Source organism: Dromiciops gliroides, chromosome 2 (assembly GCF_019393635.1).
Source record: "Dromiciops gliroides isolate mDroGli1 chromosome 2, mDroGli1.pri, whole genome shotgun sequence".
In the NCBI taxonomy this organism is placed as follows: Eukaryota; Metazoa; Chordata; class Mammalia; order Microbiotheria; family Microbiotheriidae; genus Dromiciops; species Dromiciops gliroides.
Genome location: NC_057862.1, coordinates 235,445,887 through 235,471,809, shown reverse-complemented (window position 1 = coordinate 235,471,809; position 25,923 = coordinate 235,445,887). Strand labels below are relative to the sequence as shown.

The 25,923-nt window shown below is 42.5% G+C and overlaps 1 protein-coding gene across 1 annotated transcript in view; it reads left to right on the top strand.

Moving 5' to 3' along the window:
* FLVCR2 (FLVCR heme transporter 2) overlaps positions 1 to 25,923 on the top strand; it is a 103,932-nt gene that overhangs the window by 74,456 nt on the left and 3,553 nt on the right. The window contains exons 4-9 of the mRNA XM_043986004.1: positions 8,025 to 8,092; positions 8,498 to 8,601; positions 16,661 to 16,771; positions 19,685 to 19,790; positions 19,977 to 20,088; positions 22,753 to 22,805. Coding sequence (XP_043841939.1) covers positions 8,025 to 8,092; positions 8,498 to 8,601; positions 16,661 to 16,771; positions 19,685 to 19,790; positions 19,977 to 20,088; positions 22,753 to 22,805 — 554 coding nt within the window. The remainder of the gene's footprint in view (positions 1 to 8,024; positions 8,093 to 8,497; positions 8,602 to 16,660; positions 16,772 to 19,684; positions 19,791 to 19,976; positions 20,089 to 22,752; positions 22,806 to 25,923) is intronic.

The following is a 25,923-nucleotide window of genomic DNA, read 5'->3' as shown; positions in this document are numbered from 1 at the left end:
ATGATGGAAGACTAGGGGTGGTACTGTGTATTTTGGAATGAGGCCTATATCCTGCCTTTATGGTTGGAGTTTGGGAATTAGAGGTGGTGGACCTCTACCCGTTAGGTTAGGTTTTTTTACTTCATGTGGTGCCTTATTAATCTTAGCCTGGCTTCCGGGTCTATTTCATTGGTTTGCTCTCTTGATTTGGAGTGAGTCTTACTTGTGGTTACTTCTCTGGTACCCAGTCCATTTAGCCTCTGGTTCCCCCTGCTGTAAGATGGGGATAAAAAAATAGCACCTACAAGGGGCACCTAGTTGGTGCAGTGGATAAAGCACCCACCCTGCATTCAGGAGGACCTGAGTTCAAATCCAGCCTCAGACACTTGACACTTACTAGCTGTGTGACCCTGGGCAAGTCACTTAACCCTCATTGCCCTGTAAAAACAAACAAAAAAACCAAACCATCACCTACCTCCCAGGAGTGTGAGAAGCAAATGAGATAATGTATGTAAAGAGCATGTGGTGAGCCTTCAAGCACTATACAAACTATTATTATTATTGTTGTTGTTTATTGCTGATTTTTTTCTTTCCTTTGGTCTTCGCTCTTTTTTTTTTTTTTTTTTGACGGGGCAATGAGGGTTGTGACTTGCTAGTAAGTGTCAAGTGTCTGAGGCTGGATTTGAACTCAGGTCCTCTTGAATCCAGAGCCAGTGCTTTATCCACTGTACCACTTAGCTACTCCCAGTCTTCACTCTTTTTTTTTTTTTGAGGGGCAATGGGGGTTAAGTGACTTGCCCAGCGTCACACAGCTAGTAAATGTCAAGTGTCTGAGGCCGGATTTGAACTCAGGTACTCCTGAATCCAGGGCCAGTGCCTTGTCCACTGCACCACCTAGCTGCCCCTTCACTCTTGCTATGTACACTACAGGTACACTCAGTACTCCTGACCAGGTTGGTTTCTGGGAAAAGTGGTCTGGTTTTTGATTTGCACATTAGGCAGTATGGTGTAGGACGTGGCCTTGGAGTCAGGAAGACCTAGATTCAAACCCTGCCCCCAACAGTCTCTGTCTTTACACCCTTGGTGTCATTGGTCCTCTTGGAAAAGGACACAATAACAACGTGACCCAGTGAAGTCTCTCAACCTCTCAAAGGCCGGGGCAGCTAGGAAACTAAGACTCTCCACTATAGACAAGTTGCTGGCTTACTTTGGTAGAGGGAATATCCTTGGTGATTTTCAGGTACTGGTGAAATCATAGGTCTAGACAAATCTTATTCTCTCTCTGGGTTATTTCCCCAACTTGAACACAAGTTCAAGTTGGATCTCCTAGGAGAGGGGGTGGTGGTGATAACTACCCCAGAGTAAAGGTTCACTGTGCCCTTGCACTCCTAAAACAAAATAATTCAGTAACTTGTATCCACCAACACATTTACTTTGTGTGTGTGTATAAATGTGGTAGAATGGTATCACTTCTAGACTTTCCTCCCCTGACAAGACAACTGGGTACTATATTTACTAGGGGTGGGAGTGGTAGGAGTGTGGAGGACCGGAGGGCGGAGGAAATCAAGTGGTAGAATACTAAACAGAGGAGCTTAGATTGGATATAATCAGTAATAGAAGGCTCAAGTTTTGGTTTTGGCTCTTCAGAAAACACTCTTGAACAATTCATTTACCTCTCTGAAAATCTCTTTTCCTTTCCAAAACAGAGTAATAATAAAATCTGCTTCCTACAAATGTGCTCAGAGGACCCAGTTTGAGTGATGTTTGGAAGAAAGATGCCATATGAATACAGGGTGGTAGTGGGCATGGATCTCTCCTCCCTACTGGGAAAATTTCTTTGCATTTTCCACATTCTCTTTAGTTTGATCCAACAATTCTTAACTATAATGCTCTCTTGGAGTTCAAGAAGGTCTGTGCTGGCTTGACTTTTTTTTTTTTACATCAGTTCTTTCTTTTTTTTTCTGTGTGTGTGTGTGCGTGGGGTCATGAGGGTTAAATGACTTGCCCAGGGTCACACAGCTAATAAGTGTCAAGTGTCTGAGGCCAAATTTGAACTCAGGTCCTCCTGAATCCAGGGCCAGTGCTTTATCCACTGCGCCACCTAGCTGCCCCCTGGCTTGACTTTTCTAAGAAGAAAATTGGCCCAGCAGTAGCACAGTAATAGCCAATGTAAACCCAGGTGAAAATCCTTTTTTTAATCATTTTTTTCAATTACAAGCATTTACTTTTTTTTCCTCCTACCTTCCTCCCTACCCCAATGAGAAAAACAAAAACAAAACACTTGTAACAAATAATTGGGCAAGCAAAACAAAACACATTTTCCATATTGGATATGTCCCAGGAGGTCATCTCAAATCTTAGTGCTAATCTTGTCCCTAACCATAGGCCTAAATGTGAGAGAGAAGGAGGGGCATCCTTGGCATAATGTCTTTGCATTGAGCACAGGGTACATGGATGTGGGAAGTGTCGTCCCTTCACCCAAAATGAAACTACTGAAGGATCTTCTTGTTTTTGTGAAGGACTGTCCTCTGAGCCATAGGCCAGATAAATGGACTTCTATTAGTGGAGAGGGAATAGTTTAAGTATTAGACAGACACCCCCCACAACTAAGTCACTGAGTATTCAGGGGAGTCACTGAGGAGATGATTGGCAGGTACTTCTGGATTGAAAGTTGGTCTGGAAGTGTCCAATCTTTTTTTGTTGTTTTGTTTTGTTTTTTGCGGGCACGGGGGTTAAGTGACTTGCCCAGGGTCACACAGCTAGTAAGTGTCAAGTGTCTGAGGCTGGATTTGAACTCAGGTCTTCCTGAATCCAGGGCTGGTGCTTTATCCACTGTGCCACCTAGCTGCCCCCTCAATATTCTTTCTTAAAAATTATAGAGTCACAACTGGTACTACTTTGATCAGAGTTCTGTGGACCAAGATTTCAATTTATTTGCTTGACCACATATATTTGTTATAAGGGAACGTCTCTATTTGAAGAAGAGTATGGTTCAGTGGACAGTGATAAATAGCCAAAAAAATTTTTTTAATTTAAAAACATTTTTTTAATGAACAGGAAAAACTAGTGCAGTTTGGGACCACAAAGAGTATTTTATTCCAACCTTGTTAAATTTGTACACATATTTTTTTAAAAAAACTATGCCACAGAAATTCATAGTTTCTCATACAATCCTTTTTGTTCTTTGTATCTTGAATTTTTTGTGTTCATTGATAATTGTTAAGTTCACAATTAAAAAGGGTCACAATTCAAAGGGGGGAAAAGGGAAACTAAAATGTGTTATTCAAGTGACATTTCCTGATTCTGTCTTACCTCAGGATGAGGCTTCAAGATGTTTACATGTTTGTCTGAGATAACCTTGGGTGAAGACCTGATAACTGATAACAGGTGGTACACAGATGAGGCTAACCTGTGGTATCCAAGATCTTCCTGGGTCAGTTAGTGAATTAGCATTTATTTTGTTCAGTCATTTTTCAGTCTTGTCTGACTTCTTGTGACCCCATTTGGAGATATCTTGGCAGAGATACTGGAGTAGTTTGCCATTTCTTTCTCCTGGTTATTTAACAGATGGGACAACTAAGTCAAACTGGATTAAGTGACTTGCCCAGGGTCACACAGCTGCTACTAACTGAATGTCAGTAAATGTCTGAAAACAGATTTGAACTCAGGAAGATGAGTCTTCCTAACTCCAGGTCTAGCACTCTACTGTAACACCAAACTGCCCTTTAGCATTTATTAAATGCCTTTTATTTTCCAGGCACTGTGGTAAGAACTGGGATACAAAGAAAGACAAAACAGCAATCCCTGCCCTCAGGAAGCTCACAATCTAATGGTAGAGGCATCGCACAACAATGTACAAACAAGATACTGGATAATTTAAGGGGTAATCTCAGAGGAAGGCACTAAGATTCAGGAGGACTGGCAAAGGCTTCTTACTCAAGACGGGACTTGAACTGAGACTTATAGAAAGCCAGGGAAGTCAGGAAGAATGCATTTCAGGCATGGGAGACAGTCAGTAAAAATGGTCTGAGTTGGAAGCAGGAGTGTCATATGCAAAAAAAAAAAAAAAAGCAAAGGTACCAGTGTCACTACATCACCAAGCATGTGAAAAAGAGTAAGGAACAAGAAGACTGGACATGTGGTAAAGGTCAGCATATAAAGGACTTTGAAAGCTAAACAGAAGATTTTATATGGTAGGGAGTCGCTGGAATTTATTGAATGGGGGGGACAGCTGAGTAGAAGATGGGCTGAAGTAGGTTGAGGCTTGAGGCAGGGAGACCAACGACAGGCTATTGCCACAGTCCTGGTGTGAAGTGGTGAGGGTCTATGCCAGCATGGAGGCAGTTTCAGTGGGCAGAAGGGGTGTTCTTGGAAAGATGTTTTGAAGGTCAGTTTGACAAGCCTTAATAACAGATTGGATATGAGGTCTGGGAGAGAGTGAGAAGTTGTGGATGAAAGTCAGGGTGACTGGGAATATGATGATACCCTAGATTTAAGAGAACAGTTAGGGAAATAAGGAGGAGGGGAGGACTTCGGGGGAAGATTATAGAATAATAATAATTAGCATCTATATATATATATAACTTTTAGGGGCATTTGGATGATGCATGTGGCCTGGAGTCAAGAAGACTTGAGTTCAAATCTGACCTCAGACATTTACTACATGTATCATCCTGGGCGAATCACTTTACCCACTTTGCTCAGTTTCCACATCTGCAAAATGAGCTGGAGAAAGAAATGGCAAACCACTCCAATAGCCAAGAAAACCCCAAATGGGGTCGTGAAGAATTGGACATTGAAAAATGACTGAATAACAAATAGCACTTTAAGATTTGCAAAGTACTTTAGAAATATTATCTCCTTTGATCCTCACAACTACCCTGGGATGTAAATGCTATTATTTTTCTTGGTTTTACAGATGAGGAAACTGAGGCACACCAAGGTTAAGAGACTTGCCCCGGGGGAGGCTGCTGAGCCACATTTATTCATTCATATGACAAGCATTTAAAGTGCTACTAGGCACTGGGAACACAAAGAGAAAAATAAACAATCCTTGCCTCAACAAGTTAACATTGTTAGGAGAAAACCACATGGATGCAGAGAAATACATTTTTTTTTACTTTGTAGTATAATGTGAGGGGTATTAACATCTTGGGGGAGTCAGGATAGACTCCTGATAGGATAGGATAGGTATGAAGTGGGACTTGACTTGAGTCTTAAAGCGGTTTTAGGAAGAGGAGGTGAGAAAAGATCCTGTTCTAAGCCAGGGCAACAGCTGGTGCAAATGTACAGGGATGAGACATGGAACACGGTGCAATGGGACCTTCAAGAAGGTCAGCACAGGGGCAGCGAGGTGGCACAGTGGATAGAGCACTGGCCCTGGATTCAGGAGGACCTGAGTTCAAATCTGGCCTCAGACACTTGACACTTACTAGCTGTGTGACCCTAGCCAAGTCACTTAATCCCAATTGCTTCACACACACACACACACACACACACACACACACACACACACACACACACACACCCCACCACCACCACCAAAAAACCAAAAACAAAACAAAACAAAAAAAAGGTCAGTACAGATGGATGCAATGCAAAGTGTTTGAAGAATGCAGTGAGCCTGAAATGGCCAGGTTGGGAGGAATTTGTGCTTTATCTATCCTAAAGGCAATAGGGAGGCACAAGAGCTTCTTGAGCAGGGGAATGACTTGGTCACACCTGTACTTTAAGAAAATCTGAGTGTGGTAGCTGTATGAAGGAGAGATTGAAGAGGAGAGGAATGCATGCAGAAAGATCAATGAGGTTATCGCAGTCTCCAGATGAGAAGTGATATAAGCTGTGTGACACCTGGGCAAATCACTTAACCCTCATTGCTCCACAAAAAAAACAAAAACACACAAAAAAAACAAAACAACAACAAGCAAACAAAAAAAAAGGAGTTCAGAAGTATAAGAGAGTCCAGATGAGAAGTGATAAGGGTCTGAGGGATGGTAGCTGTGAGTAGAAAGAAGGTCTTTTGGATATGAAGGGTGAAAGAAAATTAATTCAAGTATGACTCTTAAGTTGCACATCTGGTGCCTGGTAGGATAGCTGTGCCCTTAACAAAAATAAGAAAGTTAGGAAGGGGAGAGGGGGATTTCTGTAGACTCTCCATAAATATACAAACCTTTTGTATTGCTGAGTTCCATGATTTTTGAGATCTACATCAAAGTAGTAGGGTCAAAGAATGTGCTTAATACAAGGTAGCCAGGAAAAATAAAATTCTTGAGTTTCTTTAAATATCTTCAAACCTATGTGTAGGAAAAATAAGCAGTGAGTTCCTCTCCTATTGGTATAAATAGGACCATTTCTCTTTCTTCACCTGCTCACCCAGACAAGGCTCAGAGAAAGCATCTTTGACTTTTTCATCACTTACATATTAGGGTTGGGTTGGCAACACGAATAGAGTTCAGGAGTCTCAGTGCTGAGTAACTAATTGAATGTGATCGTTGGAAGAGGGAACTTAATCATCCAGTGCTTAGTTCAGTACCTGGCAAAGTCGGCTCTTAATAAAGGCTTGTTGACTGATTTGACTAAACTTCCAGTGATGTTAAGTGACTTGCCCCAAAGCCTTCTACCTCATTAATAGCAGGGCTGAGACTAGAACCAAGGTCTCAGACTTCTAGTCCAATGATCATTCTAGTGCATTATACTAGCCGGTCACTTTCTTATTTGCAGTTTGTCTCAGATGGAATCTGGGTTGGGGAAGGGGCTAAAAGTTGAATTTGGAGGGAAGACTTGCTCTCTGAATAACTCAGGGCAGGGAACATGATGTTTCTCAATCAAGTGGATAGTGCATTTCTGATATGTTGAAACCAAACTTTGTGGAGATTTCTTAGAGTTCTGAAGAACTCTTACCATAAATAAAGCTGTGACAGAAATCATAAGATAATGAATTTGGATCTAGAAGGGACTTTAGAAGTCATCTAACACCTTCATTTTACAAATGAAGAAACTGAGGATGGGGCAGCTAGGTGGCGCAGTGTATAGAGCACTAGATTCAGGAGTACCTGAGTTCAAATCCGACCTCAGACACTTAATTCTTACTAGCTGTGTGATCCTGGGCAAGTCACTTAACCCCAGTTGCCTCACCAAAAAAAAAGAAAGAAAGAAGGAAACTGAGGACAAGAGAGGTTAAATGATTTACTTCTGATCACAAGCAATGATGGAATTTATACCTGCAAATATTCTTCACTCTACCATGTTGCCTCTTGTGGCTGGGGGAGTAAAGAAGGTGCCACAGAGGGTTAAGAGGTCAGGTGAGCTCTTAGTACAGTGTTCTGAAGGACTCTGGAAAGAATGTGACTTATTTAAGGAAGGGAGTAGGTGAATGGGCAGCTGGGATAGAACTTAGCTGAAAGTAAAGAGAGGAATGTTGTTGGTTCTATCCTTGGAGAAATGTAGCTTAAAACAAGCTTACATTCCCTGGTTAGTATTAAGAAGACTGAAACCAAGCATTGCAAGATGTCTTTAGTAACCATATCAATGTTTCTTTGGGAAAATCAGTGGGGTAGATCAAAATAGATGCATTACATTAGTTCACATTTCTTTTTCTTTCTTTTTTGGTGAGGCAATTGGGGTTAAGTGACTTGCCCAGGGTCACACAACTAGTAAGTGTCAAGTGTCTGAGGCCAGATGTGAACTCAGGTCCTCCTGAATCCAGGGCCAGTGCTCTATCCACTTCACCACCTAGCTGCTCCAGTTCACATTTCTAAAGCACCACTCCCTTTACTCAAGCTTCCTTCACAACCCACCATGTGACCTAAGTTGAGTATTATTATACTGAGGCTCATTTAAGCTTAGTGATTCTTTTTTTCTGATCATACAACTAATATATGTCAAGAGTCTAGACTCCAAGCTAGATTCTTGAACTCCTGGTCCAGTTTTCTCCAGGGATTTCAGGAACCATGAAAATGACAATGAGATGTCTTGCCTCCTATGCCAGCAACTGCTGTAAAGAAAGCATGTGACCTAATACTTCCCCCCTTCCCCCTCTTCTACAGGTTTGAATGCTGGTTCTTTCTATGCCCTATCAACATTATTGAATCGCATGGTGATCTCCAACTACCCAGTAAGACATTTGCTCAAGGTTGCATGTGGGTAGTTCATGGGCAACTTAGTATCTTCTCCAAGTTCTTCTATGATTTAGTTTCTACATAGTTAAGGTAGGACCAGTGAATTCTGGGGATGGGGGTCTAAGTGTTGGTACATGAGGAATGCCTTTTCTGGAAAGGCTGGGATGCAGCCACTGTTCCTGCTGTATCACAACATCTGCTGCTGGAACAACATGAAAATGGAGAAATCTGTCTCTTTGTCTCTGCTTAGCAGACACAGTGGCAGCTTCTCTGGGCAGCTGGCTTCCTAATTACTTATTTCTGTGTTTTGAGCCTCTCAGTCCTTTGGTCTGTATGTTTCCCCTGGTTGCTCCCAGATCTGAGTGTACATATGTATGTATGTGTGTGTGTGTGTGTCCCAGGGTGAAGAAGTGAATGCTGGCAGAATTGGCCTGACCATTGTCATCGCAGGAATGTTTGGAGCTATGATCTCAGGCATCTGGCTGGATAGAACTAAAACATACAAGTAAGTTTCTTTTATTTCTGAGGCATTTCATTAATGGATACTCTACCCTGGGGGTAAGAATAAGGAGGAGGATATAGGGAGTGAAGGGAAAAGTCAGAATGAGGCTTCTCTTCCTGCCTCCTGAGACAACAGCATTTAAGGGGAGGAGGTGGAAAGAAATGGGGGAGGGAGGGATATGCCAGTAATTGAAATTTGTTTCACATTTTTCTGGCCTGTGTTCTCCGAGGAGGTATGTGGGTCTGGGTACCATAGGATCATGGATTTGAAGCTGGAAGGGACCTTAGAAATCACTACCAGCAGGCCAACTGAGACTCAAAGAGGTTAAACAATTTGCCAAAGTGTCATGGGGAAAATGGGGTGGGGGTTTGGGATAGGGGACAGGGGTAAGGGTAGGGGTTTGGGGTCCTTAGGAATTCCTCTTTAAAGAATTACACCCTCTTGCACACAAAAGCAGTTAGAATAAGATGGTAGTTTATTTAGGGGCAAGGGAAGGGAGGGGAAGGGAAACCATGAAAGAAGTCCTTGGACTTCTCATGGGGAGAAAGGCATGGCACAGAGAGAGTGGCTCTGAAATACCAATCTCCTCAAGCAGGAGACAGGTAGATACTTTTATAGAGGACTGATGGGAGTGATCATCTGACTGTGGAAAGTTCCTTGAGTGAGGAAGGACCATCCCCCACTGGTGGTGGCCGGAGGAGTTGGGTGAGGTGTGGCTGCAGATCTCTCAAGCCATCTCTCTCCTCTGGACCCAAAGGAAGTAGCCACACCTAATCTTATCACCCCAGGGTTGAGGGAGACTAGAATGAAGGGTGGGGGTCCCAGGGCTAGCTTAGTCTGATCTGGTTCCACTTATCTCTTTAGGTGTGTCTGTCCTTTGGTTTAGTTTCTCTAGGAGAAGGTTCTTTGATGTGCCTCAGAGAACTTCTGGGGTGCTATGGACCCATAACAAAAGGTTATACAATGGGATGCTAACAGTAAGTGGCAGACTCAGAATTTGAACCCAGGTCCTCTGACTTGAGAGGTTCTTAACCATTTTTGTGTCATGGACTTTTTTGACTTCTGAAGCAGTCTATGGGATCTCTTTTCATAATAATGTTTCTTAATGCACAATATAAAATGCATAGAGTTACAAAGAAAATCAACTATAGCTATCAAAATATTAAATATAGAAATATATATAATACAATACACACATATGATATAGATATATAGCTAACAAGATATTTTTAAAAGGTCATGTCTTCCAGATTTTTACCCCTAATCTAGTGGATATGAATCTCTTCAGCTTTTCCTTGCTTTTAAATCTCCCCACAGAGCAGGACAGTGCTAGGTACACATGGCATGCTGTTCAGTACACATTCATTGACTGACAGAGCCAACTGCGAAGCTATCAGAGATTTCCTACAAAGCATTGTAAGCAGCAGGCTGGGGAACCTACAACAGTTCCTGCCCTTCGTAGGTTATGGACAGTGCCAAACTCATGAATTAACTTCTCTATGTTGTCAGACCAAGTATATTTGGTGGTCTAGTGTAGGGCTTCTTAAACTTTTTCCACTCGTGACCCCTTTTTGCCCAAGAAATTTTTATGTGACCCTGGCTATATAGCTATACATAACCATTTACTGTTGCCAAATTTTTCACAACCCCCCACATACAGTTATGTGACCTTATCATAAGGGGTCTCAATCCACAGTTTAAGAAGCTAGAGTCTAGTTCAGATCTAGCTTCAAACACTGGGCAAACTTCTTAAGCTGTGTCTGATTCAGCTGTAAAATGGGAATAATAATAACACCTACCTTGCAAGGATGTTGTGAGGGTAAAGTAGTGTTTGTAAAGCATGTAGCACAGTGCCTAGCATATCCTTTCCCCTCCCTTTTCTGCTTTAAAAGGAGGAAGGGACTGGGGAGACTGAATTGCTTGTGATGAGGTTTGGCAACAGCCCCTGACATCTCTGGCTTTCTTCCATCATTGGGGTGGCATGAGGGCGGCGGGCATTAGCTATACCCTAAGCAGACTATTGCAGCTTCCTCTTTCCAGGGTTCACTGTGATGAGACCAGGGAGAGAATGAAATCTTTGGGCTTCAGCACTGCCCCCAGGCCATTGGGCTTTGACAGCCAGATGATTAATACATATACACAGAGACATCTATATATACACACATACACATCTATATACACACACACAAGCACAAAATTATTTATTTATCTGCCCACCCACCCATTTATTCACCCATTTATTTATTTATTCATTCATTAATTTAGTTATTTAGTTATTTATTCATCCATTTATTCATTCATTCATCCATTTATTTATTCAACCATTTATTTATTTATTTATTCATTTAGTTATTCATTCATTAATTTAGTTATTTAGTTATTCATTCATTCGTTTATCTATTCATTCATTCATTTATTTATTTTTGGGTTGCACCTGTGATTTCATTGGTATAGTCAGTCAGTCTCAACAATCATTTATAAGCATGCTTACTATGGCAGACACTAACTGCTGAGTAAGAAAAACCAAGGCAGATCAGCACCTGTTCCTCAATTTACAACTGTCTGGGACACTGGGAGGTGAAGTCATTTGCTAGAAGAGCAGCCCCCTTGTAGGAAGTGTTAACACCAGTATGGTCAGGTCTATGACATGCACCCGGCTTTTGTACCAGGGCTTCCCCTCAGGCAAGCTCTGGCCTTGGGAATTGAGAACTATATTAGGCTGGTTTGTCTTACTTCAATTTACACTTGATCCCCTATCCCCACATTCTAACCCACTCTCGTGGAACTAGGTCCCAGAGGAACTTATAAATGATGTCACCATGTCCCCCCAATTGTTACCATCTCTACCACTGTTCCCACCCTAGATCAAGTTGTCATCACCTCTCACCTGGACTATCATAGTGACCTTCTAATTGGTCTCTTTGCCTCAACCTGCGCATAGTAGATTGAATATCCTTTGTTACACAGTTAAAATTTCTAGTTGTGGTACTATAATCTTCTGGTTTTTCTCTTACTTGTCAGACCTTTCCTCAGTTTCCTCTGTTGGATCTTCATCCTAATCACATCCACTAATCATGGTTGCCTTTATCCTGGTTTCTCCTCTCTTTTTTCTCCATACCCTCTCACTTGGTGTTCTCATCACCTTCTATGGGTACAAAATATTATCTTGGTGCAGATAATTCTTAGCAGTTAGTACAGGGCTTGCGGCATAGAGTCTAAAAAAGGCTTGTTGACAGCCTGATGAATTTGTGGGAATGGTGAGAATAGTGGGCCCGCTGTAGTGTTTATGTATACACAACTATTTTTTTTTAAGTGGAAAGATTAGTGGGTAGGGTTGGAAGGAGTGGAGGGGGAAGAAGGCTGTTCACTCCCAGCTGCTTCTGCCTGCTCAGTGGTCACAATATTTATGGTAACCATGAGCTTCTTCCAGAACTGCCAAGGCAACGAAAGCTCCTTGAATCAACTGTCCCTTTAATCTGAATCAATAGGAGCTGTGTTCTTATTGCTGCCCCAGGGTATTTCCGAACTTTTGGAGAAATATTATAGAGTTCCAGGTGTTCTTTAGACAAGAAAACTTATGGAGTCATGGAAGTGTGCTGGGAAAGAGATGAGGATGCTTGGAGGAGAATTGGGGCTTGCAGTGGCATCAGGAAAGATTTTCCTGTTATCACAGGAAGGAATAAGCTTTGGAGACAGAAGGACACGAAGAAGGTGTGAGCAGAAGTATAACCTAGAACTCAGCACCTTGGAAAAGCAGCATTCACTGTGCCCTCAGATCACCTTTATTATTTGTGATGTGAAAATAATATAAGAATTAAGCTAAATTGGGGCGGCTAGGTGGCACAGTGGATAGAGCACCGGTCCTGGAATCAGGAGTACCTGAGTTCAAATCTGGCCTCAGACACTTAACACTTACTAGCTGTGTGACCCTGGGCAAGTCACTTAACCCCAATTGCCTCACTAAAAAAAAAATTAAAAATTAAAATAATTAAGAATTAAGCTAAATTAAGAGGGGTGGGCCACTCTAGTGGCCTAATGGGTATAGTCTCAGAGTGGGATGTGATCTTAGGATGCACGTATCAAATGAGATATTTGTAAAGTGCCTGGCACAGTATTTAGCGCATAGTAGGGACATTAGAAATGCTCTATCTATTTATTTATTTTTTGCAGGGCAATGAGGGTTAAGTGACTTGCTCAGGGTCACACAGCTAGTGTCAAGTGTCTGAGGCTAAATTTGAACTCAGGTCCTCCTGAATCCAGGGCTGGTGCTTTATCCACTGTGCCACCTAGCTGCCCTGCTTTTTTCTATTTTAACCTAAAGGTCTTGGCCAAGCAGAGAGAAGGGAGAGTGGCCCCAAGGATTTTTAAGGCAGTGAAGAGGTTGCTTATCCTAGAGAGGAGGGAAGGAAGGAACTGACTAAAGGTGGGAACTTAGGGGTGAATCGGGTTTTTCTTTAAGGGAAGAGGTTATACTTTGCTTTCCCTGCAGCCATGTCAGAACCTTTTTCTTCTGCCTCAGCAGTTTGAGATCTCATTCTCTTCATCTCTCTGTATTATGATTAGGGAATAGTTAAATCAAGTCAAACAAATTAGTATTTCTTAAGCACTACGGGCTGGACTCTGTGCTAGGAATATGAATAGCAACAAAAAGAAAGACAGCCCTTGTCCTCAGGGAGTTCTCATTCTAATGAGGGAAGACAACCCATATAAGGAAGCTGAACAGTATCGATGTGCAGTCATGGTGGAGAAAGAAGGTCCAGAGAGTCAGAAATGGATCCTGGAGAGGAAGAAAGAGGTTCTGGCAGGAGCTGACCAATGTCAAGAGCATTTGAATACTCAAATGGAGCTGTGATCTCATGGATTCAGGCATATCAGAGGCAGCTAGTGGATAGAGTACTGTGTCTGCACTCAGAAAAAACTGAGTTCAAATTTGACTTCAGATACTAGCTGGGTGACCCTGAGCAAGTCACTTAACCTCTGCCTCAGTTTCCCCATCTGTAAAATGGAGATAATAATAGCATCTACCTTCTAGGGTTATTGTGCAAATAAATGAGATAATAATGGTAAGATGCTTAGCAAAGTACCTGGTACATAATAAATGCTATATAAATATAGCTATTATCGTTATCATTATTACATAGCTATATAATAATAGTTATTGTTATCCTTCCCTTTACTTTCCCTGCTTTCATTGATTAGAGATCCCCCCAACATGTTGAAGGCCTTCTTAACTTCCTGATATTGTAATTGGGCTGTTCACAAATAAGTCCTTATTCTTTTTTTTTTTTAGTGAGGCAATTGGGGTTAAGCGACTTGCCCAGGGGCACACAGCTAGTAAGTGTTAAGTGTCAGAGGCCGGATTTGAACTCAGGTCCTCCTGAATCCAGGGCCGGTGCTTTATCCACTGCGCCACCTAGCCGCCCTAAGTCCTTATTTTTGACGCGTGACCAGTCCTCTTCTTATTATATTATTAGTTAATATATCTTTTACTTCTATTCTTCTTTTGAATTCCTCATTAATTATATGGTGTAGCCTGTGATTGTACATCTATTACCTATATCAGATTGCTTGCTGGGGCGGGGTGAGGGAAGGGAGGGATGGAGAAAAATTTGGAACTTAAAATCTTACATAAATGAATGTTTAAAACAATCTTTACATGTAATTGGGAAAAAATAAAATAAAATACTACCAACTCACCATGAAGTTCTTCTTTGCTTTAAGTGTCTGTAGGCCATTGGAACACATGAATTAAAAGAACAGACAAATTTACTGTAATGGCATGGGTCTGTGTGTGTCTATGGTATTTTGTCCTTGAGATATAGATGAAGGGGAAAGGTAGTAGAGGAGGAGAGGATCCTTACAGGGGTTGTAGCCTGTTTCTTTTGTTTGGGGGCTAGAAAAGTAAGCCTCCTTTTGAGCAACTGGCTAGATTGCCTGAAGGAAGAAGACCAGATTAAGTCAGACAAACTACAGTTTGCTGAGACTATACAAAGTTATAACAGGAAGTGGCCTCAAAGGATAGAAGAGGAACCAAAAGTAGGATTGTCGCTTAGTAGTTGCATGTGGCTTCTGGTCAAAATTAAGAAAGTAGAGACAAGATTGTCATAATCACAAGATTTGGCACTAGAAGAGACTTTAGAGATCATTCAGTTCAACTCTCTAATTTTTCCAATCAGAAAATCGATGCCCACAGAAGTTATATCATTAGACCCGGGTCACATAATAAGTTGCAAAATTGAGATTTGAACCTGGGTCCTCTGCCCTGAGAGTCATTGTGCTTTCCACTTGATCACATGATCGCCTATGATGTCCTAGCTTCTGTAATAGCCATGCATATTGCTGTCATTTAACTGTAGCCACTGGGATTGGTTGTGCTGGGGTATGGAATGATTTCTGGTTGTGGAATTAGAAAAGTCTTTGTTGCTTTTGTGCAGGACAGGGCAAGGAGAGATAATGCTATATGAAACATTGGACTGGAATAGGATCCCGGCCCCTGGCTCTGTCATCTCCTAGTCAAGTGTCACTATGTAACTGATTTAATTACTTGGCCTCAGTTTCTTTACTTGTAAAATAGGGACAGTGGTATCTGCCTTTTGTATTTGATAGGATTGTTGTGAAGTTCAGATGAGACAGTTTACATGAAAGCATTCTGTAAACTGTAAGGCATGGTTAACATATTAAATATTATGAAACGGAGAGGCAGCATAATGTAGCAAATATTAGGAGAGTAGCTTTGAAATCAAGATCTGGGTTCAAATCCCATCTTTGACAAATACTACCGGAGTGAAGTAGTTCTAGTAGAACTCATTTCTAATGGAACTCTATTCTAGTGAAGTGAAGTCAAGTAACCTTTCATTATCCGTGGGTACTTTTCTAAGACTGTTAAGTTAGCAATAATTGTCCATCAGAGTTAGTGGAGGGAATTTCTATGTTGCAAGCTCCTCATATTGATGAAATAGAGGTCCAAACTCCCCTATTCCTCCTTTTCCAGACTTTGTTGTTGATATTAAGTCATTTTCAGTTGTATCCAACTCTTTGTGACCCCATTTGGGGTTTTCTTGACAAAGATACTGGAGTGCTTTACCATTTCCTTCTCCAGCTTTTTTTTTTTTTTGTGAGGCAATTGGGGTTAAGTGACTTGCCCAGGGTCACACAGCTAGTAAGTGTCAAGGGTCTGAGGCCAGATTTGAACTCAGGTCCTCCTGACTCCAGGGCCGATGCTCTAGCTGCCCTGCCACCTAGCTGCCCTCAGCTTATTTTACAGATGAGGAAACTTAAGCAAATAGGATTAAGTGACTTGCCCAGGGTCACACAGCTAGTAAGTGTCTGAGGCCAGATTCAAACTCAGGGAGATGAGTCTTCCTGACTCAAGACCTGGCACTCTATCCACTGTGCCACCTAGCTGCTCCCTTTTCCTAACTAGTTATAGTTAGTAATAATGTATAAAATCCCAGTAGTAAAAGTGGACTGCTTCTGGAGATCTAGTGCAGACCTTAATCTTGTTCCTGCAGCCAGGGAAATCTGGCCATGGAGTCAGGAACATCTGGATTCAGATTCAACCTCAGACACTTACCATCTGTGTGACCCCGGGTGAGTCACCATACTTTTATCTGCCTAAGTTTCCACATCTGTAAAAAGGGGATAATATAAGCACCCACCTCCCAGGGTTGTGGTTGAGGATGATATGAGATAATAACTGTAAAGCACTTTACAAATCATCTTAAAGCACTATAGAAATGCTAGTTATAATTATGTCCAAAACTCTTTTTTGAGGCAGTTCTCCCTTCCCATCATTATTGATACTCCTGTTTCCCTTCTTCCCACTGGAACACAGTGTTGTAGGGCCACAGATTCACTTTCTTCTCTGGACAAGAAAATGGGAGGGTCTTGGTGTACGGAGGCTTTCCTCACCACAGTTACTAAGTGCTTACCACTATGAGGACAGGAACCCTTGAGCTAGGAGCTTCACCTGTCAAATATGCTTCATGAGGTACAGGTCTGATAGTACTCAACAAGAAAAATGTGGGGACTTCCTACTGACTCACTTGCCTCCTGCTTCCAGACAGACAACAGTGGTGGTTTATTCCATGGCCCTGGTGGGCATGGTGGTGTATACTGTGACCTTGGACCTTGGACACCTTTGGGTTGTGTTCCTCACAGCAGGCATTCTGGGGTAAGTTGAAGCTACTACATTTTAATTGGCAGGTGATGTCCCCTTATCCTTTGTTGTTGTTGTTGTTTTGGGTTTTTTTGTCGGGGCAATGAGGGTTAAGTGACTTGCCCAGGGTCACACAGCTAGTAAGTGTCAAGTGTCTGAGGCTGGATTTGAACTCAGGTCTTCCTGAATCCAAGGCCAGTGCTTTATCCACTGTGCCACCTAGCTGCGCGGCCCCCACCCCTTATCTTTTTTTTTTTTTTTAGTGAGGCAATTGGGGTTAAGTGACTTGCCCAGGGTCACACAGCTACTGTTAAGTGTCTGAGGTCGGATTTGAACTCAGGTACTCCTGACTCCTGGGCCGGAGCTCTATCCACTGCGCCACCCAGCTGCCCCCCTCCCATTATCTTTTAAGACACTACCATCCTAGGAAGGAATACCTGCTCCTTCCTGCCTTCTCCAGTCTGTAATATGGACCAAGTAACCTACATGACGACCTTTACAAATGTGGCCTTTGTTCTGCTTGAATAGGTGGCATAAAGCAAGGGTCCTTGGGCCATCAGGTCCTGGTTCCTTTGCTGGAATAGGGTAAATATCAGGATACTTCCTTTTCAGAGTTCCTCTTGGTGTCTTTCCATGTTTATATGCTACATTTAGAAATTGCTCAGAATTATTTCATAGAAATCACTGCTGAGAGATAATAGAAAACACTCTATTTTTTCTAGCCTCTGCTCAGCACAGGGAATTCTCCCTTTGCCCCACCACTCCTTCCATGGTCTGTTCTATAAGAAGTTAGTGCCTAATAAATGCTTGACCTTTAAGGTTCTTAGTCCAGCGCCTCTTATTTATAGATGACGAAGCTCAGGCAGAGAGGTGTGGGGGCCAGATTTAATATATGGAGAGTTCATTGAGTGGCTCACCATAATACTGGGGTCCCGGAAATAATGAGGGACCTCTAGGTCCAAAGCTCCCTCCCCTCCAAACTGCCTTTTTAGATATTTCTCCCAAGCCAATAAGAAAGGAGCCTAACAGCCTCTTTTCCACAAATGAATCAGGTTTTATTAATGGGAATGAAATAAACAGCAAAAGTGAAATTAATGAAATCAAAGACAAGGGAATGGGGAAAAAGAAATACGGATAATCCTCCTAACTCTAACCTAAGGCTATACAATCCCCAAACTTGCTTCCAGTTCAGCTAATTCAAAAGAGCAGGGCTCCTATGTTAACTCACCCCCTGGGGCGTCTGCTCCTGCTGCTCACACCACTGGAAGAGAGGGGTCATGTGATTTCCCTGGATGACACAGGTGCCAGAGGTGAGATTCAAGCTCACTTTATGTAGGCCTTCCCTCTGAGATTACCTTGTGTTGTCTCCTTTGTACATATCTTAGAGGTATCATTACTTTGTATGTATCTTGTTCATCTGTGTATATGTTCAGAGATGACCAGCACCTCTGGGGTGAGGGCTTGCTGAGGCCTTTGTAGGGCTGTTCATCCACCTTTGGTGCCCATCTGATTCACTGTGGCTCCAAGAATCTGGAGCTTGTGCAGAGGCCACTCCCTGGTAAAACGGTTTGGGCAGACAGGCTAAACCAGGCTGAAGGTAACTGACGGGTCTCAAACCTGTTAGTGAGTTAGGGAGATGTCTACTCCAAGCAAATGAAGACTTCTCTCTGTGGAATGGACAGATGAGAACAATTTGTTCTAATGGCCCTGAAGGCAGGTGAAGCAGGTGCTGTGGAGTGCCTAGAGTTTGATCAGACATCAAAGTCTGACCAAGGATGATCAAAAGTCGTCATCCATGGCATCCTGGGCCATCACTAATCATCTTGACTTTTGTCTTGCCACTGAACTCTGATGATTCTGGAAGAGAAAATGAGGCTGATGACTTTGTGCAACTCTGCCTCACTTAAATCCAATTCACACACAAGGCAAGATAAAGATATCACCCTGTGATGTCATTGGTGCTCTTCAAAAACAAAGGACAAACAGGCACCTAGTCCTGCTAGGGAGCCATTCCTGCGGGAGACAGCAGTTCAGTAGGGTTTGGAAATAGAAAACGATAATCCTGAGGTTCTTGGCTAGAGTTGCTTCTCTGAGTTCAGTCATCTTGGTGTGTCATAGATGTTACTCAAGAGCTCAGGCATCGTATATGCTTTCTAGCCTCTGCCACAGTGATGTTTTCCCCAGTGACCAAAATGTATGAGCTGACAAATTGAGCAACTCCTGTTAAACAGAGTCTCTCAGTTAAAGAGCTAAACCAGGGGTTCTCAATATTTTTTGTGCCATCAACCTCTTTAACAATTTTGTAAAGCCTAAAGCTCTCTCAGAGTAATGTGTTGGTTTTTTTTGGTTTTGTGAGGCAATTGGGGTTAAGTGACTTGCACAGGGTCACACAGCTAGTAAGTGTTAAGTGTCTGAGGTTAGATTTGAACTCAGGTTCTCCTGAATCCAGGGCTGGTGCTCTATCCACTGCAACACCTAGCTGCCCCCAGAGTAATGTTTTAAAAGACTGAAGGATTACTCACCTTCAGTTAGAGTTTGGTCAAAAGAAATAACTTTTAGATCTAGATTCATAGACCCCTCAAAATCTCTGAATGCAGCCCTGGCTAGGTATACAAGGTACCCTGGTACTGTCTGTAAACACTGAGTACATCCTTGATGGCCTGCATCTTCCTGAATATCTGAAGCAGCTCCTTCTTCCCTTTCTGTTATGATTAGGGGATTTGGCCTCCTACACTCTATAGGGTTGGCTTGATGCCACCAAGAATTGGCTCCTGGAATGAGAAAGATGAAACAGAGAAAGCAATGTGCTTTTTGGACCAGAAGTAGAAGGGGAGTGGGAAGGAAGAGGGAGAGGGCAAGATTTTGTGTATTTGTTGCTCCTACCTCATCCCCTCATCTTAGAAGCTGTTCCTTTGGTATTGTCTTTAGGTTCTTCATGACTGGGTACCTCCCCCTGGGGTTTGAATTTGCTGTGGAACTGACATACCCAGAATCAGAAGGAATGTCCTCAGGCCTCCTTAATGTATCTGCACAGGTACTGTCCCATTCTTCATTCTTCTTGGCTAGCTGTTGTTGAAACCCTCTACAATCAACTGCATTTCTTTCTGATGTGATAAAATTGGTTGAATGGCTAGATTTTGTTGTTTGTTTATTTTGTAGTTTGCTTCCGGGCCCCCCACACCCCCCACCCCTTCAATCTCCTTTCTTTCTGCCTTTTCAGATATTTGGGATCATTTTCACCGTCAGCCAGGGCCAGATCATTGACTACTTTGGAACACTGGCTGGAAATATCTTTCTGTGTGTCTTTCTTGCCGTAGGGACTCTCATAACTTGTAAGTTTGTCATAGGGAAAATGGGGTAGGGGGTTTGGATAGGGACAGGGGTAGGGGTAGGGGTTTGGGGTCCTTAGGAATTCCTCTTTAAAGAATTACACCCTCTTGCACACAAAAGCAGTTAGAATAAGATGGTAGTTTATTTAGAGGAAAGGGAAGGGAAGGGAAACCATGAAAGAAGTCCTTGGACTTCTCATGGGGAGAAGGCATGGTACAGAGCATGGCTCTGAGATACCAATCTCCTTGAGCAGGAGACTGGCAGGTACTTTTATAGAGGACTGATGGGGGTGACTATATGTCCGTGGAAAGTTCCTTTAGTGAGGGAGGATCATCCCCCACTGATGGTGGCTGGAGGAGTTGGGTGAAGGGTGGCTGTAGATCTCTCAAGCTATCTCTATCCTCAGGGCACAAAGGAAGCAGCCACACCCAAATCAATCTCCCCGGGGTTGAGGGAGACTAGAATGAAAGTCCCCAGAAGTTAGCTCAGTCTGATCTGGTTCCACTTATCTCTTTAGGTGTGTCTGTCCTTTGGTTTAGTTTCTCTAGGAGAAGGCTCTTTGATGTGTCCCAGAGAACTTCTGGGGCGCTATGGGCCCATAACAAGTTGTTGCTATTGTTCAGTCATTTTTCAGTTGGGTCCAATGCTTCATGACTCCATTTGGGATTTTCTTGATAAAGATACTGGAATGGTTTTGCTATTTCCTCATTTTTACAGATTTTTACAGATGAGGAAATGAAGGCAAACAGGGTTAAATGACTTGCCCAGGGTGACACAGCTAGTAAGCATCAGAAACTGGATTTGACCTCAGGTCTTCCTGACTCCAAGCCAGGCATTCTATTCATTGTTCCACCTAGTTGTCTTAACTAGTACATAGGATTGCCCAAATGCCCAGGGCTTCCAGTTCTTTGGCATGATGGTAGAGGGTAAGGCTGCTAGCTAGTTGGGATCACTATGTGTTTGTTTGTTTGTTTGTTTGTTTTTTAGTGAGGCAATTGGGGTTAAGTGACTTGCCCAGGGTCACACAGCTAGTAAGTGTTAAGTGTCTGAGGCCAGATTTGAACTCAGGTACTCCTGACTCCAGGGCCGGTGCTCTATCCACACACTATGTGTTTTTTTTAAAAATTATCGTGCTAAACTATATTTTTCTAAAATTATTGCTACTTATAAATTAATGGCCATTTTGGCAGTAATCATTTATTATTAATTAATAACAGTAAAGAATTGATTGCATGTCTCCTTAACCTCCCCATGGCCTTAGACCTACAGGCCTACATACCTATGTATCCCTAAGAGACTGTATTCTGAGCCAAGGGAGCAGTCCGGAAAGCCAAGAGAGGCAAGAGAGGGCAAGAAGAGAGCAAAAGAGAGCTGACCCTGGTGTGGCGAAGGGTTTTATCTTCCCTTAGATAGAGGGGAATCATTATACATTGATCTAAGCTAATTGGTTATAGCATCTTTCAGTTCCATTGATTAACTTGAGGGTGGTCTAAAAAGTATACAAAAAGGGCAAATTCCTGCATCTGGATGTGTTTCTTCCCTTAGCTAAACAAAAGAATCAATCTGCATTCCTTTGATTCCCCTGGGCTCATCCCAGGAACTGAACTTTCTGGGGTGAGGGGAGAGAGCTACCAAGCTAATTTCTAGGATTCTCCTAGAAATCCATTTGGGGGAGGGGGGCAGGGCAATGAGAGTTAAGTGACTTGCCCAGGTTCACACAGCTACTAAATGTCAAGTGTCTGAGGCCAGATTTGAACTCAGGTCTTTCTGAATCGGGGGCGGTGCTTTATCCACTGCGCCACCTAGCTGCCCCCAGAAATCCATTATTAAAAATTATTTTCTCACAACTGTAAGGTGTGTAAGCAGCTAATCAAATCTGGGTGGAGTCCACAATCTGCAGAAAACGACCTCCCTTTTGTCAAGTCTCTTGGCTCTGGAGGAGGCTAACCAGGCCTGTTGCTGATGTCTAAGCTTCCTCTGCAGGAGTTTGGATGCCATGATAACAGACATGTATATAGAGCTTAGAGATTTGCTAAGTGGTACAGCACTTAGGTTATGTTGCAGCATAACAGGATTTCATGTGATCCTCACAACAACTCTATGCGTATTATCTATGTCTTACAGATGAGAAAATGCATAGGTTTACTGATTTAGAGCTGTGAAAGACCTTTGAGAGTCCAACCCCCTCATTTTACAGATGTGGAAAATGAGGCTTGGAGGGGTTAAATTACTTTCCTGGAGGGGGGGGCAGCTAGGTGGCACAGTGGATAGAGCACCGGCCTTGGATTCAAGAGGACCTGAGTTCAAATCTGACCTCAGACACTTGACACTTACTAGCTGTGTGACCCTGGGCAAGTCACTTAACCTTCATTGCCCCACCAAAAAAATTACTTTCCCGGGGTCATACAGCAAGGAATTGTCTGAATCAGGATTCGAACTCAGGCCTTTATGACTTGAGAACTCAGAGGTTAAATGACTTCCCCATGGTCAAAAAGCTAGTGTCATGGGGGAAATAGGCCTGCAACATCCTTTGACTCAAAGTCCAGTACTCTTTCTGCTCTCATACTGCCTTTATTTGTGGAGACAATGCCTTCTGAGCTTGTAGGTGATACTATAGTTCCCAGTTAATGATAATTTGTGTGTCTCTTCTTCTCCTCTGTGCTCAGTGTTCATTAAGGCAGATCTTCGGAGGCAAAATGCAAATGTGCCACATAAGAATGTGAGTATGTCCCCTCTATACTATATCGTGGTTAGTCCTGATCCTTGGGTTCATAGCTAGGGGCCAGGTAGGACAGAGGCAAAGGGCATCTTGGAGTATTAGAATGAATGACTTTACTTGTATTTTGAAAGACGATGATTTCAGAGGCTGGAGGCAGAAACCATTCAGACACTATTGATGCTGAATTGGAAAGCACTTGTTCTTCTCCACATACTCTCACCTGGACCTTTCCTTGCTTCCTTCCCCTGTAGCAATGAATGACAAGATTCTCCCCTTTCTCGGGCTCTCACCATACTCACTTCCAAATGACATGTAGCTATTGCCCTATGGCCTTCCCACTAGTTGGCATGTAAAGGCAAGAACTTGATTTGTAGCATCGTCAAGGAAGCCTGAAACCTGAGACTCTCCTACCATTTGGTAGCATTTCAGGGTGTACTGCTTGGGCTGATGGATGGATGGATGATATGGGGAAAGATTGGCTATGACTAGAACAGATAAGGTAGGATTAGAATTGCTAGGGATCTATTAAATCCTTAAAGTGACAGATTAGCAAAGCAAGAAGTAGATTGGAGGTTGGAGGGTGGTAGGAATAAACCAATTAGTTTGATCTAGAGTAAGAAATTGTGCCCATTTTTTTTTTCAGGGCAATGAGGGTTAAATGATTTACCCAGGGTCACACAGCTAGTAAGTGTGTGAGGCCGGATTTGAACTCAGGTTCTCCTGAATCCAAGGCTGGTGCTTTATCCACTGCGTCACCTAGCTGCCCCCTGTGCCCATTTCTTTTAATCACCTAGAACTAAATTAAGAAAAGATGCAATACAATTCCTAGGACAATAAAAATGTTCATCAATGCTCTAAAGGCAAGTGTTGGAATGAGTAGGCTCTTTTTGGCCTTCAGTGATACAGTGGATAGATCATTGGACCTAGAATCAGGTATCTGAATTCATATTAACCCTTTTATACTTATTAGCTATTTGGCTGTGGTCCCATCACTTTACCTGTCTGCCTCAGTTTCCTCATCTGTAAAATAGGGATTGTAATAAGACCTACCTCCCTGGGTTGTTATGAGGATCAAATGAGATATTATCTATAAAGTGCTTTGTAAAACTTAAAGCAGCAAATGAATGCTATCATCATCATCATGATTATTACTTTATCTTACATCTACTGGAGGGGACTGGAAGGGAAGAGGAGAGGTTGTTATTACCAGTCTAATCCAATCACTCAGTTAACTGACAAGCATTTCTTTACTCTTTTCTTTTCTTTTTTCTTTTTTTTTGGTGGGGTAATGAGGGTTAAATGACTTGCCCAGGGCCACACAGGTAGTAAGTTTCAAGTGTCTGAGGCTGGATTTGAACTCAGGTTCTCTTGAATCCAGGGCCAGTGCTTTAGCTACCTAGCTGCAACCCCCCACAAGCATTTCTTTTTTTTTTAATTATAAAAGTATTTTATTAATTTCCAGTTACATGAAGAGATAGTTTTCAACATTTGTTTTTATAAGATTTCTAGTTTCAAAGTTTTCTCCCTCCCTCCCCTTCCTCCCCCCTCCCCAAGACAGCAAGTAATCTGATATAGGTTATATACTGACAAGTATTTCTTAAATGTTTACCATGTGCCAGTGCCACTGTGTAGGCACTGGGAAAACACATTTTTAAAAATGAGGTAGTCATTGTCCTCAGGAGCTTACATTTGGTTGGGGTAGAGACAGCATGGAACCCATTTCAGCCCAAAAAATTTGTCAAGAGAGCCAGAGAATTGCTTAAAGCTGAAAGCACAGTGTCTAGCATTTGGGAAGTTAGTGCCTAATAAATGATTGGTTAATTGACCTTCGAGGTTCTTAGTCCAGCCCCTCTTATTTATAGATGAAGAAGCTCAGGCACAGAGGGGTCATGTCACTTGCCTGGATGACACAGGTGCCAGAGTGGAGATTCAAACTCACTTCCTGTAGGCCTTCTCTCTAAGGCTACCTTGTGCTGTCTACTTTTTTTTTTAAAGTATTTTATTATTTTCCAGTTACATGTAAAGATAGTTTTCAACATTTTTTGTTTTGTTTTTGTTTTTCTGGTGAGGCAATTGGGGTTAAGTGACTTGCCCAGGGTCACACAGCTAGTATTAAGTGTCTGAGGCTGGATTTGAACTCGGGTCCTCCTGAATCCAGGGCCAGTGCTCTATCCACTGCGCCACCTAGCTGCCCCTGTCTACTTTTTAGATGTCTTATACATTATATATGTATAGATGTTATATACATATACTTTGTATATGTCTTATACATATACTATTACTTTGTATATATCTTGTTTGTGTATATGTTCAGGGAAGACCAGCACCTCTGGGGTGAGGGCTTGCTGAGCACTTTGTAGGGCTGCTCATCCACCTTTGGTGCCCACCTGATTCACTGTGGCTCCAAGAATCTGGAGCTTGTGCAGAAGCCATTCCCTGGTAAAACTGTTTGGGCAGACAGGCTAAACCAGGTTGAAGGTAACTGACAGGTTTCAGACCTGTCAGTGGGTTGGGGGGATGTCTACCCCAAGCATGTGAAGACATCCCTCTGTGGAATGGGCAGATGAGAACAATTTGTTCCAATGGCCGCAAAGGTGGGTGAAGCAGGTGCTGTGGAATGCTTAGAGCTTGGTCAGACATCAAAGACACCAGGATGATCCACTGCATCCTGGGCCATTGCCAAATTGTCCTGGATTTTATTTTTTTCCACTTAACTCTGATGACTCTGAAAGAGAAAATGAGGCTTGTGACTTTGTGCAACTCTGCCTCACTAAAATCCAATTCAGGTACAAGCCAAGACATCACCCCATGATGTTATTGGTTATTTTCACAAAAGACAAACAACAACATATACTATACACTGCATTCCAAAAATCTTACTGCAGCTTCAACATTTAATAAGCTAAATTTTAATAACTTGTTGTTCAGTCATTTCAAAACCATTTGGGGTTTTCTTGGCAAAGGTACTGGAATGGTTTGCCATTTCTTTCTCCAGCTCATTTTACAGATGAGAAAACTGAGGCAAACAGGATGAAGTGACTTGCCCAGGTAGTAGTAAATATCTGAGGCCAGATTTGAACTCAGAGAGATGAATCTTCCTGACTCCAGGCCCAGTACT